The sequence below is a fragment of the Silurus meridionalis genome, chromosome 12 (genome assembly GCF_014805685.1).
Source record: "Silurus meridionalis isolate SWU-2019-XX chromosome 12, ASM1480568v1, whole genome shotgun sequence".
Lineage (NCBI taxonomy): Eukaryota > Metazoa > Chordata > Actinopteri > Siluriformes > Siluridae > Silurus > Silurus meridionalis.
The window spans coordinates 20,718,287-20,734,156 of NC_060895.1; the positions used below are offsets into that span (position 1 = coordinate 20,718,287).

Consider the following 15,870-nt stretch of genomic DNA (forward strand, 5'->3'; position numbering starts at 1 on the left):
GCGAGGGAACTTGGAAGGCAGAATGCTGTTGTGTTAACATGGTCTCATTTCGAAGTGTTGTGCAGCGTTGTGAAGGAGTGTGAGGCAATGTTGTGGCACATTCTGTGTTTGGGCTGATGGTTTGTTGATGAGTTACAGATGCAGCACGGAGCACAAGCCAAACTTTTGTTCTGATAGAAGTCTTCATAGCTACGTTTCTCTGTGGATACATGACGGCGCCAGATCAGAAAAACGCAGACATGTGTTAATATTGGTAATTACCCTTTTTGTGTCAGGGCAGAGTGGGTTTTCAGACAGCATGAATGTTTTCTTGAGGTGGTGCGATGAGCAAAGCATGCGCTCCCCTGTCCGCTTCTTTTCAACAAAGCGCAGTGGAACATTTAATAGAGGAACCTCACTCACAGGATGTGACAGTGTTTCATTGTGATTTTATTTCCTTTTTCGAAAACGAATGTGAACTCATGTTTTCACCATGCTGTCATGTTTATCTGTCTGAAAGAGTCCCATTGAAAATTTCAACCCGCTAACCCTACTCTGTAAACACACCAGAGACGGAATGCGGCTGTTTGTTTCCTCATAAATATATGCTTTGATCGTAAAATGTATAAATTCGAAACAGTCACCAGCAAATATGAAGAGCATGACCGTGTCAACAATGCGAAATAAAAATAAAAAAACATGACGAGGCATAGAGTTTAACTACGATGGCAGTGATTCAAACACTGTAAAAAGCAGGTGTGTGTTTTCCTTTTTTCCTTTTTCACTTTCACTCGGCACATTTTACAACTTCGAAAGTGGACTGAAAAGAGCTCAAATTCGGCCTTGTTGAAGCCATAGTCATGTTCAGTGAAGGTTTGGCCCTTGTAACAGTACGTTCCAGCGCTGTTCAATCATAATCCACATTTTCACTTCCATTGTCTTTGACCCACTTTTCCGTGATTACTGTTTTCACCGAGCTTAAAACCAAGTTGCAATGGAAATATACTTTCCATAAACACAGTCATCTGGCCTCTCATAAAACACCTGAAAGCATTTACAATGTTTAGTCTTTAAATAAAGGTAAACAGTCCAAAGGGGGTGTTTAGACAAAGTGTAAATTTCTATTCTTCTGTTTTTAGTCCCTTTCCACATGACTTTTCTGAAATCAACGATGACAAAGAAGGATGCGGTATAAAGGTCTCGTTGGCTCTCGGTTTTCACTTGTATACGAGTGCATTCGCAATGAAAATGTGTTCTAAGCGGCTACAATGTGCACTAGGGCCAAAAGACATCTCATGACTTTTGAAGCAATCGAACAGATATGATAACCCGATTACTCTGGATGAAAAAACAACCTCAGGCACATCACTATGTATTTAGCATTTATTCATTCATCACTTAATTAACTGCATTATCAGGGCAGAAGTGATTTCAATTAGGGGATGTTGTAGCTTAGTGTTTATGGCATTGGACTTTGGATCAGAACATCATGAGTTTAAATCCCAAACACACCAAGCTGCCACTTCTGGACCCCTGAGCAAAGCCCTTAACCCCATAGATGCTCAGCTGTACACTATGAATGAGATAAACGTAAGTCACTCTGGATAAGGTCGTCTGCCAAATTCTATACATTTAATTATACTAGTTTTGTTCAGATTTTGAGAACACAAAATCAGCTAAATACTGTATGTTAAATAAATATCACATGCAGATGTAAATCAAAATAAAACTGATACAGATTATGAACTCTGGAGATGCTGCTGGGTTTGCGGGACTATCAGTTCCAGAATTCACAACCCTTTTTACGAAACAGTGACTCCATTACACCATTGCAAATTGGTGAGCCAAACAGTTTTTCACCAAAATCCAAAAATAAGGTTTAACCGAAAATTTCTCATGATTAAATGCCCACATTAAATAGCCATCAAGTTATTACCTACACTTATATTCATTAAATCTAAACGCGACTTCTCCAGCTTACCTGAATGCTGGTAAGCTGGCCATATCAATCCTTTTCCTGTTTTGGGAAACAACCTTACTGTCCTAAACAAGCTGCACATCAAGCGAGAAATGTAGTTTACGTGGGCACTGGACTGCAGGAAGTGGTTTGTGTTTGCGCATGCCATGCTCTGTGGCCCGGGCATTCTGTACGACCATCAAGGAGCCAATTTGAGAAGCGCAGCACTGCCATAAACCACATCAATGCAGTCCCCATATTACATAGTTTATAATAGATCCTCCTCTTCCTTCTCGTTCCTGGTCTCCACAACAGCAAGCACTAACTCGGTCAAGCTTCAGAAAAGCCTGCGCAAGGATTTACACACAGCATTGTGAATAGCAGCAGAGTGAATTAGTGTACAACAGAAGTGAGTTTAGGCTAAATAGATATAATCTAAGTTTGCATGAATTGAAGGTGTACACTAGGACAATTTCTATTTACTGCCCACTATTGCAGACTCTATCAATCAAACCTATTTGTTTCTGACCAAGGTTTGACCATCCCCAGCTGCTCCAGCAGAAAGTTTAAGCAATTTTGCCCACTTACGTAGTAGGTCTGAAAATTTCCTTTACTTCTGCAGTAAATGTGACCAGTTTCACCCACTGATGCAGTAAGTCTCCCTTCTCTGGAAGTAAATTCGACAAATCCCACCTGTTCACACTATAAACTGACCCATTATTCCTACTCCTGAGGTAAGTTTGACCAATTCCACCTGCCCCCACAGTAAATGTATTCAATCCAGGCCTCCTCTGCAGAGGATCTGCCCAATCCCACCCACTCCAACAGTAAATTTGATCAATCCCACCTGTTTCTGCAATAGATTGGACCTATCTAAGATACAAAAAGTTTAGCCTAACCCTACCAACAGTAAATTTGACTAGTGTCATTAATTCTCACAGTAAATTGACAAATCCGATCCATTCCTTTGTAACCAATCTCATCCACTCAGGACATATCCAGCCTACCACAGCAGTGACCAATCTGGCCCACTTTAATTGACCAATCTCACTACTCCCCGCTGTAAATTGACTAATCCAGCCTGCACCCATACTTAGTTTATCCAAACCCCACCCGTTCCCACTGTAAGTTTGGCCAAAGCAGGCCACGCCCACAGAAACTTATTGAAATCGACCTGTTTCCAGAAATATTCTCTGGCTTGCAATTTATTCTTGCTTTTTTTATAAAACTATTTCATAAAATATCAAACATTGAACCAGTGGATTTATTACCGTCATCATAAACTACAAATAAAGGGGGTTTATATGTGTCACATGTGCATTACTGCACAGTGAAATCTTTCTTCTCATATCCCAGTGATGTCGTTGTGGACAGTAACGCAGAAAGTGTACGGTAATTCGTTACTTTACTTAAGTATTTTTTTCACACATCTGTACTTTACTGAAGTATTTAGGGAGGCTTTTAATTTAACTTCACTACATTTCAAAGTCGAATATCTTACTTTTTTACTATATTGTGAAATCAGTCGTTCTTAACTGGTCAAACGCAGCAGGCAACCAATCAGGGTCGAGCGTGCGTTCTGTTTTGAACTTGTTTTGACTGCCACTTGGTATATCTACTTATCAACAACATACAGTTCAGCATTAGTTCAACAGCATGCAGAACATTTTGAAAGGAATTAATGATGGAAGTAACTCCTGACTCGAACTGTGTGGCTTCATTTGCAAGATTTTTTTGAAGTAGTAGAGGGTTTTGGGCTCAGGATCATTGTAATAGATATCAATCAGTGTTGAAAGTCACATTAGAATCTTTTCACATAAACTGAGTTGATTGAGTTAATCTTATGACAATAGGAACCTCAAGATCCTCAAGTACATTTGAAGGCAAATACTTCTGTACTCTTACTCAAGTGAAGGTTTAAAAGGACACTTTTACTGGAGTCATATTTTACATAATGTATCTGTACTTTAACTCAAGTACATGGTTTGTGTGTTTTGTCCACCACTGCAGTGATGTTAGGAAGCTGGGGTCAGACATGATACCTCTAGAACATAGAGGATAAGAGCTTTGCTAAGGAGCCCAGTATTGGTAACTTAGCAATAATGGGGATTGAACCCCTGACCTTTCGATCTGTAACCCAGGACCCTAACCACTAAACTTTCACTTCCCCTAAATAAATAAGCAATGCAGACCAATCAGTAAAGTAATGCTTATCTCATTTAAAACTTTTGGTCTTTTGTTTCTGTACTGATGTGCACTTGTGTCATTGATGGATAAAGAAATGCTTGAATGATCCATTTTCATTTTATGTAGCTCATGTTTAATACATTAAACCATGGCCTGTATATCTCTTGCTCATTCGGATGATTCAGTTTTAACATCTAATTATATATGTGAAACAAGAGACTGTTTTTGCTGATATGGATGAATGAATGCAATTTATTGAAATCGTGTGCTCGTTCTGATTGGTACTTTGCCAGGCATGCAATAAGTATAATTATCCATCAGCCAAACAAATCAGTGACGATGAATAAAGAGAGGTACGTGCAGCAAGTAGCAACCAAATAAGAACAAGCAGTACAGTCCACCAGTAAAAACAAGCTATGAAACCAATGAAAACAAAATAGACACCAACAAAAATTCTGACAAGACCCAGAGCTGCGGTCTCAGACTGCCACTTTAGCAGCACAGCAGATTCTCTCAAGGGCAATCTTCGAACTGGGTCTCCAGTGAAAACGATCCTTCAGCCCACATAGAATAAAATTAAAGCCATCATTCAAAGGAATGGAATTTTGGATAGGATAATGTTGTTACGAGCAATCAGAGTTATTTTGACTTTCAAATATAAGAAAAGAAAAGTGTTTCCTTGTTTGTTTTCAGCTATTGAATGCATAAGGTCAAGGGAAAATTTTTTAATAAACAACTTGCACAGCCATAGCACATATTCAGCCTTATTTAACAAGAGCCTTCTACATCTTAACTACACCTTGTATAGCTTATGTGTGTATTAAATACAGTATCACACATAAGATTTCCCTGTAAGTCATTACCAAATAAACTCACATAGTTGTTACACAAGTACGATTGGCTCTGACAGCTAATTAGAAATAAAAGTGGGTATGCAAGTACTGGTGCTATTAACCCAATGTTTCACAATGTAGTCATGGTCACGTATATTACCTTGGACGGATGTGGTGGAGTTGATTTGCAACTTTCTTTTATTCCCGAAGCCCTGCTCCATCAAGCTGTGGAGCGGTGTGGAGATAAGCGCAAAGATTAATGATTTAAACCACATGTCAGACTCTGTCAGCTACATAATAGCAAACAATTTCACGAAACAGGGAAATATTACACCCAGCTAGATGGCAAGCCAACCCCCTTTTACTAACACTCCCTACCACACACATACTTCCATTCTTGACCTCTAATAGCAGTATCCACATCTGTTCAGGGGTTTGTTATTTAAAGTGAGTGCCCTGCGAGGCCACAAATGAAACCTAGCAATTTCCCCAAGAGCTCTATTTTTCGTTTTATTCCAGCTACTAAGCCACTGATCAGAATGCTGTTGTAAAAGAGCCAGAAATGAGTTTTCCCCTTTAACGTTTGTAAAGTAATTGGAGATGCACAGCACGATATGTCGGTGGTGACTTTTTTTTATTTTTGCGCCTCTTGTCATGCTCGAAGCACTAGAAATGCATGTCAGCTTACCTCCCAGTAGTGCTTTTGGTTTTCGGTACTGTATATACCCTGCCAAAGGAAAGACTTTGGGAGAAATTTGTCTGCGGTGGTGGACAACTTGATTCCCGAGTTGAATTGTATGAGTCGATTTATGTTGGCAGGTCATTTTGAAGCTGCCCAAATGTCTTCTTTTAGGTACCCATTGGGATGTGGTGGCCATGGCATGTAGGCTTTGTTGTGTTTTTTCCGTCATTTTAATTTTCATTTTTTCCTATTTGATTTTATGCTCTATACTCTGCTTTAAAAAAAAAACATGCCCTCCATCTTTCCTCTATAAACTGTCCAGCATTTTAATCACCTCCAGCTGTAGGCCCGGCTGAAAGACAAACCTCACATGAGAGGAGGAGAGGAGGCGAAGGAAACCCTATTCCTCAGTCTCTCTGTGCTCCTCCTTGTACTTACCTCTGGTTATGCTGAATTAGCACTCTTCTCTTCTGCTGCCAAGCTTTTGCACCTTACACCACGTCAAGGTGAGAGACGAAAAGCCACAATGCGTGAAGGCTTTGTTATTTTTAATGTCTGGCTCCTCTTAGACCTTTTCACACCTGGGTTCTCTTGAGGGGTTTTGAGAGTTTTTTTTGTTGTTGTTAGAAATGGCACTTTTTTTGCATTCCCCGTTCTAAAATAAAATAGGCCCTTAATCTAGTTGATTAAAGAAGACAGCATTTGAACCGAATCCAGTTTTTGGATTTAATGCTTTTTGACTTGTGTTGAATTTGCATCAAATCCTATTCGTATCTGATGAGTTATATAACAAACCAGGGTCTCAGAAACTCATAGAATAAATGTCTTTGTTTCGCTGAAGTCTGATTAAAAACTTTATAACTTTTCCAACATCCATAGGAATTCTTTACTCCTAGGTTCAGGGTTCAGGGAGGCACTTTTGGAACCCATTCCAGCATTGACCGGTCAGTGCGTAATCATGTTGATGATGATGATGATGATGATGATGATGATGGTGATAGCGTATTGGCCAATGGCTCACACTGCTACATATTTTGGGATCCATCCCAGCTTGCTCAGCTCGCAATCCCGGATTAAGACGCCTAGCGTTTCTGACATGTATATGATGTTTTACAGAGATGTCATAATACAGCAGAATCGTTTTAATAGACATCTGGAAGGCGCCAAGCACACCGCAGATCTGGAGGACGGCTTCACTGATGTCACGCCAATCTATTATATAGAAGATGTTATGGAGAAATATTGAGTGCTAACTCAAAGGTGCCAGAATGTGCCCATTTCTGGGGGGTTTTTCCCTCTGGTCATTGGGAAGAGAAGACGTAAAAGGCCTCTCATAGACCTCTGCAGATCGTTCGGCGACTAACGATTGACGGATGAAGTACTGGAAGCATGTCTTAAAGAATTCCTGTTTAATGTTAGCTTGATATGCAACCCAGGAAAATCCTTTATAACACAAATCTATACAAAAAAAATTTAACTTCCTGGTTTTGCTCATCAGTCATGTTTGTGAGTTGTTGTTTTTACTTTTTCTATGATATGGTTGGGAAAAAAATCCCGTTTATCCAAGACCTTTGGCTTTCTCATCTAGTCACACTCTACTATAAGTGAATTGCTAGCTAAAAGTGTTGTTAGAGAGCTTTTTAGCACTTAACTCAGAGTATAAAAAGCCTATCATACCCACAAGCTGCATAACAGAATCATTTATAATTTTATCCAGTTTTATTTATTTATTTATTATTTTATTTTTTTTAATAAAGGCTTCTGGGTTTATGTCCACATTATGCTAACTTTTCATGCTTTCATGTTCTCATTGTCTTGCTGGAAATTTTTTTCGTCCTCTGTCAAATTCTTTTAGCCTTCTCCCACACTTTTGTGTGTGTGCTGTGTGTGTGTGTGTGTGTGTGTGTGTGTGTGTGTGTGTGTGTGCTGTGTGTCAGAAGTGCTTCAGTTCTATAGCTCTGAGCCGCTGCAGAAACCTGCTGCTTTCCTTCCTGTCGACGGTCAGGGAGGCTGCGGACAGTGGGAGGTATCCTAGCATCCCCCTTGACTCAACTCTCTGCCTCTCTGATCTCATGCCAGAAAGTGAGACAGAGAAAGCGAGAGTTACAGAGGCAAAGTCTAGAAAACAGCTGCGATAGCTCATTCTTTCTTTTTTTTTTCATCTACTAATCAACATTAACCAGAATACACAGGTACCTTTTTCATTTTATTGGCTTTTTTTTAATTCTCAGTCTCATTTTATGCAGTCTCGATCTCAAGTCATGTTTTTTTGTCTAATATATCATTCCATCCATGCTTAAATGCATTCATTATTTCAGTGCTTGTACTGAGGCAAGGAATTTGACCGATAGCTGTAATAAAAAGCAATATTGAGATAGGGAAGAACATTGTCCAATGTCAGCCAGCCTGGCTTTGTTCATAAGATTCACTCAAAATGAAGAATGTGCTAGAACGTGTCTTTGATCTTTCATTACTTAACCTGAGAAAAAGATTTATATTGAGTCTAGATTTGTAACTAGTGAACCAGTATTGATTTATTTATTAATAGAGATTTCATAGCACTTTTGTATGTTACTGGATCTGCTACATGTAAATGTTCTTCAATCATTCTTTACTGGATCGACACTATTATTCATACCTGGGTTTTGCTTAAGGGCTCTGAAGTGGCGCCTTGATGTTACTGGGATTTGATCTCACAACCTTCTGTTTAGAAATCCAAAATCGTAACCTCTGAGAGATCGCGTCTCACAGCTTGCTATTTTATTAATAAATACACATTCGCTATGTGCAAATCACAACTTTTTAAACTTTGGTGGAATGGTTACAGTTAAATATTTCAGAATAACGGTAAAGAAAAAGGCCTTCCATTGTTCTGAAACTAACCCCTTAGGGTGGGCATTACATTATTTGTATACATTCTACTCATGACATTATATGCACGAAGCACACTGATGTGTTCCATGGAAAAGTACAATTACAATCTTTCAGCAATAACAGCAAAAAAAAACCTTTGCGCTTTAATTCTCTTTGCATTGTTTCATAATAGGCTCTGTTTTACATCCCGGGGAGTACGTGTAATTTTTGAAATGGTGCCAGTCCACCCTCTGATGGTTGTGTGTATTTTGCAATTTCCTCTTATTGAGAATCTCACAAAGTCAAAGCTACTGACTGCCTCTGTTACGCTGATGTAAGGTTGCATGTGGTTTACATTTAAATCTTTATAAGTACAGTAGGGTATGGACGTCTTACTGAAAATATCACACAACATATAATATATTGGAGCTAAAGTAATGGCGCCCTGTAACACAGGTGCCGAAAAATGTGGTGGGATTTTTTTTGTGTAAAATTTTGTAGTAAAATTTTGACTAGGTTGCTTCAAAAATATAGAAATGTACTTAAAAATTACTAAATATTTTGGTCATATACATTTCCATTAACCTTAATGTGGATGAAAAAAAAAATCTAACAACCAAATCTGTTGGTTCTGATATATGAATAAAATTTTGAATTAAATAAAATTTTATTTCTGAAGCACTTTTAACAATAGCCATTGTTTTTAAGCAATTTTAAAGAATGTAAGAATTATAGAACAAAGTTCACTTTAATTTAAATCTATGTATATTTATTCCCGACGAGCAAGCCTGGGGTGACTGTGGCAAGGAAAGAACAAACTTGATGGGAAAAAGTATGCACGTGTAAGTGAACTCTAAACCCTGCATACGCACAATGTACGAACACGGAAGGCGAGAAAGGGAATTGACGACACAGAAATTACGCACAACTTTTGCGTGGAAAGTCCCCGTGCATATGCCCCGTTTATAAATAAGACCCCAAAGTGCATCAGAGTTTAGCGGGTGGTGCGTCAGTAACGATAGTCCGTGGGGAAACACGGTGCTCTGTGTGTAGTTAAATGGACTAAATGAAGCATCAAGGCAAAAAATGTACCTTCATGCATTTTTGTATTCAAATTACTTGAGTTACTTAAGGAATCGTTTCTGTAAAGCTGTAATTATTAGATGTTTATACCAAATCAAGACTTCCAGTAACAAACAAAACTGGAAATTGGATTTTCATGAATCCCATAATTATTTTTTAAACATTCCTGAATTAGTTTTTATCCAGTGTGATAAATGAGGTTCTATGTCTTTTTATGGGCCAAGTTATGTCAAGCCAGGCTGGGCTTGGTAATGGCCATCAGACGTAGCTGATGCATTCAGATTCTGCTTGTGTTGGATGCAGAGTGGCACTATTGCGGTGAACTTGTTTTTTCTAATTGGTTTGTTTAGAGCCCATTCTGAAGGCAGTAAACCAATAATGCAATGTCATTTGGCAGTTGAACATACAGCCAAATCACCGATTAAAACTCTCAGAACCTCTATTCAAGACTGCCTGATATAAAAATACAATGTTTTCCTGCAAGCAATCAACAAAATCTTGGCACTTGAAAAATCCTCGTACACCACTGACCCTTCAGTGCCAATGCATTTGTACAAGCTGCAGTATACAGTTTCTTCTCAGTGAGAAAAGAGAAACAGGGCATGAACCACAGGACTCGGTACATTATCTTTGGCTTTGTCCAGCCTTTTCTAAGATTACTAAGCCTCCAGCCATTTTTTGCCCTCACCTCTCTAATAGAGTTCTCATTGTGTCACACTTGCAAGAAAAAGCAGAAGCAGCTGCTTGTTTGAAGGGGTCCAGCATTAGCACTCTCTCTATTACACACCAGCAATGAGAAGGATTGAATGACCATTTAGTTAGAAAACCTTTGTCCTGTTGGTATGAACATATGATCAGAAATCATGGTTTACTGTATGAACTTGTCCTGTAGACATATACGCATGTGTTGTGTGTTTAAGCCTGAGTGTGTAAGTGAAAAGCAAGTGAAGCACCAAGGATTTAGGTAAGAATTTAGCAAATAAGACGTGAGAAACGTTTCTGGATTATTTGACCCACTTACGATTGAGACATTAGTGAACTTCTGAACCGGCCGACAGATGTCTGGTATTATGCTTGCAAATGCAAACGGACCTTTCAAAAAAAGTACACATGCATGTATTTAGCTTGTTTTTGAGCCCAAATTTGAGTGAGTCCAGGGTACTGAGGTTAAGCCTAGACATAGTGTTTGGTACACACAAATAGGTTTCCACCCTGTAAAAAAAAAAAAAGAGAATGGCATTTTAGCATAGTTGGTATCTTTGGGCAACCTGTTTGATCCTCAGCTCAGGGTACCTCTTGTGTTGAGTTTCAATTGTTTGTTCTGTGTCTGTGGGGATTCCCTTGGTGTTTCCTTGAGGTTTTTCAGTATTCTTCTACCTCTTAAAACCATTTGCCAGAATAGCTATCCGAAATTCCACCTGTACATTGAACTGGCGTCCCCTTCAAGGTGTACAAAGTGGTATCAAACACAAGTTTGATCAAATACAAATACAAGAAAGTACATTATTTATCTGTGTTAACACACTATCACGCTCAAAATAGTCCCCTTGCAAAGCAATATAGAGCCCCCAGTGTTCCTGCCACTTCTGGAATATGTCCTGGAAGTCCTCTTTTCGAAGCATGTCAAGCACCTTCTACGATTTGTGCTGTATCTCCACAGTGGTGTCAAAACGACAACCTTTTGAGGTGGATCTTCATCTTTGGGACGAAGTCTGCAGGAGCCAAATCTGGTGAATACGGTGGGAGCATAAGTGAGAACTCACGTGTGAGAATATCTTGTTGACAGGGTGCGCACGTGGTCAGAAAAGTACCGGTTGCACAGCTCTTGATGTACACAGGATGATGTACTTTGGCACACTGACTTATAAAGTTTGGTGCGCCCTGTGACTGTGCATTCAGCCCTGTGCTGTTATTTGTCTCGAAACATTTTGATACCACTTTGTATGCGCATCTCGTCCCCATTATTCCTGGGATAGCTCTGGGATACATTATGACAATGAAGATCAGGTCTTTGAGCATGCCTGCGTGTGTGTGTGTGTGTGTGTGTGTGTGTGTGTGTGTGTGTGTGTGTGTGTGTGTGTGTGTGTCTGTGAGTGAACTCTAGATGCCACTTCAGTATCCAGAGGCAGTCAATTGAATAAATGCCATCTTATCACACAATTAAACATGCCCTTGTAACAATGTCCTCCACTTCATTCCTATTTTTCAGCAGCCATTATTTTGAACACTTAGATGCAGTTTCGTCTATAGTGCAAGAACTGACATTTCAATTTCAGCTTTCAGTCCTGAGTGCCTTTTAATCTTTCACCCTCAGTAACCTAATAACACTTTACATTATCGTTCCATAGAATCATAAATATTTGAAACAAAAAGTGAGCCAATTTTCTGACCCATCGGTAAAAGAAACAAGTCCGTCTTGCTACACATGAAACTGAACTGCGTGCGTTTCTCTCCATGAATATCTCGTGTCAAGTAGTTGAAGTAGTCACCAATTGGGCCAGCGACCAGAAAGAACTGTTTACCTTAGAGTGCTGTGCGGGAGCTCATGTTCTCTGCTAGATAGAGACCTCGAGCGGAGTGAGCTGTCCTTGTGCTTTCTTTAGTCAAGCCAAGTCTTCATGGAAAATCGCTTTGTCCATGAGGCACGTCCTCAGTCGAACGCTTCGCTGCCTTAGGTTGGAACCGTCACCATGTTTATGACTTCTCTCACGTTAGCGTGGGAGGCTTAGCATGTGGTAAAGCGGTGTTTATTAATATAGCACCCCCCTGATAGATTATAAAATATCTGAAAGAGCTTTAGGATCTGCAATATTTTAAAAGGGGGAACATCTCAGCTGCGTGAGCTCATCTTCCTGCAGTTCTGAGCTTTGTTCTTTAGCTTATGGGCTTGTGTTCTAAATATATTGGGTACATGTGGGGTATAATCTAATAGCATTAGGCCTGAAGTAGACTGGGAAGCACATTAAGCTGTAAATATTTTAATTGCATCGATATGTTTGTGTAAATCCGAAAAATCTTGTTAGATTTGTAGGTTTTGTCTTGTTGATTGCATGTGAATGCGTATTGTTCTTATATAGTGGGTAAACTGTATGCTTCAGTCGTAAATAATTGTAAAAAAAAAAATATTAGAAAAAGTATGAATAACGCTGTTTTTTTTAATGCTTTGAGTAATCAGAAAAGTTGGAAACAGATCAATAAAAATTGTTGTTATTGCAGTTTCTTTTAAAGCAAATGCCAGATAAAATGTCTCTTCAGGCCTCGCTTGCATCCCTCTCACTCTGGCATGGTTTCTAGCCTGTGTTCGAAGTCTGTAAAAGTCATTATATTCTTTTTGCTTGCTTCCAGGGAGGCTGAAATTCATGTCTTCGTGCATAGCAGTTTGTGTCTGAATAGAGAAGTTTGGAGAGAGATGAATGCCCAGCGTAATTGCTTAATGATGCAGGGTTAATGATGAGAAAGATTGTGTGGTCCAGCTTTCAAAAATATCTACTTCTATACTCTGTTGTATACTCTGTATGATAGATTCAGGCCATTTAAATACATTTAATGCATTTGGATCACAGGGATGAGTTTATTGAGTCTCTGCTTTCTTCAGGTAAAAGCGAGGGATGCTGACGGTGGTTTGTTTGGCTCTGTGTCCTATTCCTTTGGCTCTGGATCTGGCAATTTGGCCCCTCATCTCTTCACTATCAACAAAGCAAGTGGACAAATCTGCACCACTGCAAGTCTGGACCGTGACCAGGGCCCTGCCAGCTACGACTTTGTGGTCACTGCCGTGGACGGGGTAAGTCAATCCAACATCATCAACCGATAGCAGATGCACAGCTTAATATCTCTACTTTCATTATATTGTTTTTGCAAAACTTGAATGTATTTTTAACAATCTTGTTTTGATCGCGAGTCCAATTTCAGCATCTTGAAGCAGTTTAGGAGCATTGAAGACATTTTGACAGTCAGTACCTGATATTGTATGAGATTTGATTAGGCGCACATTATTGCCTAATACTTGATCAAAATCTTAGATTTAATGTGTGTGAGGGAATCACAGGATGTAGACATCTTTACGCACTTGTTTTTTAAAAAGAGTTTTTGTTTCTTACACATAATCATTCCTTGAAGTTTACTTCAAGGTCCAAAGGTCCAAACCAAGGTCCAAAAAATGAATCATTGACTCGAACAACAGTCACATTGGTTGAGTTTTTTCTTAAATGCTACACGTAGCACTGTATACAGACCTCCCTGTTTTCTACTCTTTGGAAGCAGCATGCTATTTATGAATAATTCGAAAATGTTTTAGTCCTTACACCAGAAAACCACGCTAACATGAGCAAATCTGAAAGGATTTCTAAATAATCCCATTTATAAATATTTAGAATCCTAAATATTAGCTTGGTTGGCAGAATATTACAATAAAATCCTGTCATTCCTTCATCCATATGCTAACAATAGCTAATCCAATAGTTCGTTAAAGGACTTTGCTATCTGAGAAAACTTTTCCCAACAGTCATGTTTATAAAGGCTTACATTTTTGTTCTAGTGTATGCAGCATGCATATATGAGATTATCTGTTAATGTTTGGTCTCCCATATTGGTGGCTATCATGTTCTTAGGAAGGAACTGAATTATGGAAGTAAGGATGACAAGAGAAATGTGTCTAAAAATAGAATGACATTAACAATGACTTGTTAATTCCAGAGCTTCCTTGGCTAAGAATGCATTGGGGTCTTTTTGCATTTAAGTTGGCTGGGTATTAAAGGCATGAGATGAAACTTTAAACAGGTCTCATGGCAATGCTTTAAAAGTTGCACAGCATCTTGGTCCACGCCAGCCTAAATGACACTTCATTGTGCAGCAGCAAAAGAAAATTACAGCAGACATGTTTAAGCAAATTTTTTGTGTATAGCCTTAAAGAGCTGTAATATTTAATAAGCTGGAGGCTTGTCTTCTTGCTTTTATTCTTACCTAAAATAAGAAGGCTTTGCAGTTTCTACTGTGCACATAACCATACTAGTGATGCTATCCTGACAGATTGGTGAAGTCTTTAGAGAAATGATCAATTTACCTTTACTGTTAAAATGGTTGTGTCTTCAGGAAACTCTGCTGAGGTGTTAAATTTAGCTATTCCAATATATACACCTTGTCTTGCTGTTTCGGTCAAACTAAGGTTAGGGGTAGGGTTTGGAAATAGTAAGAACTGAACAATTGAAAATAGAGCTTGATTAATTTTTTTTCTTAGGGTGGCCTGAGCTCTGTTGCCTACATCCACGTCGACCTAGTGGATGTTAATGACAACTCGCCAACCTTCTACCCCCTGCATTATGCTGTGAGTCTGAGTACTCAGAGCAGTCCAGGCACTTCTGTCATCCGGGTGTCAGCACACGACCCCGACGCAGGGGAGAATGGCAGGGTGACGTACCGTACGGCGCCCGGTGGCAGTTCACCTTTCTTCACCCTGAATAAAGACACTGGTGAGCTGAGCACTTTTAAGCTTTACTCTTACATAATGTGAATATACACTGATCAGGCATAATTTTATGACCACCTGCCTAATATTATGTTCGTCCTTCTTTTGCTGACTAGTTTGCAGGTCCGGTGTGTACACACACAGTTTGTATATTTCAACATTGTCATATTTGTATGTCGGCCATATTAGGAACAGCTTGGGAAGAAATGTCACATCCCAAAGGTCTAGTGTGACTGCGGCCTAAGAAATATTTTATGAAAATTTTTAAAGCCTGCCTTGTTTGAAGGTTGACTTATAGGTTGCTGGAACTGCATGCTAATTAAGCTCTTACATTTTTCAGGAGTGATCTCACTGTCACGCTCTCTGCATGGGAAGGCAAACACAGTCATCGCCATGGTGGTCTCAGCCCAAGACGGGGGTGGTCTCACAGCTCCTGTAAATGCCAAAGTTAACATCAGCATCGTGGCTGGTCTGGTGGCACCTCCTGTGTTTGAACAGGCTCAGTATTACTTCGCTGTGTCCGAAGATGCCCTCCGTGGGACCCAAGTGGGCACTGTGCGAGCCAGCACCAAGAATGGTAAGTGAGGCCAGGAAAAGGTGTTGATGAAACTGTATGATTCCATGGGTAGGCATAGCAATAGTAAGTCTTATATAATATAACTCTATGTAGGACCCATAAGTCCCTTCGGACAAAGTGATTGAACGTAATGAATGGCGGCATTGGGTTTTTTTCTTTACACCACTTATAAAAATAGGCTTAGGGCCATTGTACACACTTTATTTAGACATTATTATCATAAATTGACTTTTCCCACTTAAATTTTTTTAAGAA

The 15,870-nt window shown here is 39.4% G+C and overlaps 1 protein-coding gene across 2 annotated transcripts in view; it reads left to right on the forward strand.

Moving 5' to 3' along the window:
• Positions 1-15,870, forward strand: part of dchs1a (dachsous cadherin-related 1a) — a 126,540-nt gene that overhangs the window by 82,973 nt on the left and 27,697 nt on the right. For both annotated transcript variants that reach the window (XM_046863187.1, XM_046863188.1), the window contains exons 3-5: positions 13,170-13,358; positions 14,811-15,042; positions 15,379-15,615. In XM_046863187.1, coding sequence (XP_046719143.1) covers positions 13,170-13,358; positions 14,811-15,042; positions 15,379-15,615 — 658 coding nt within the window. The remainder of the gene's footprint in view (positions 1-13,169; positions 13,359-14,810; positions 15,043-15,378; positions 15,616-15,870) is intronic.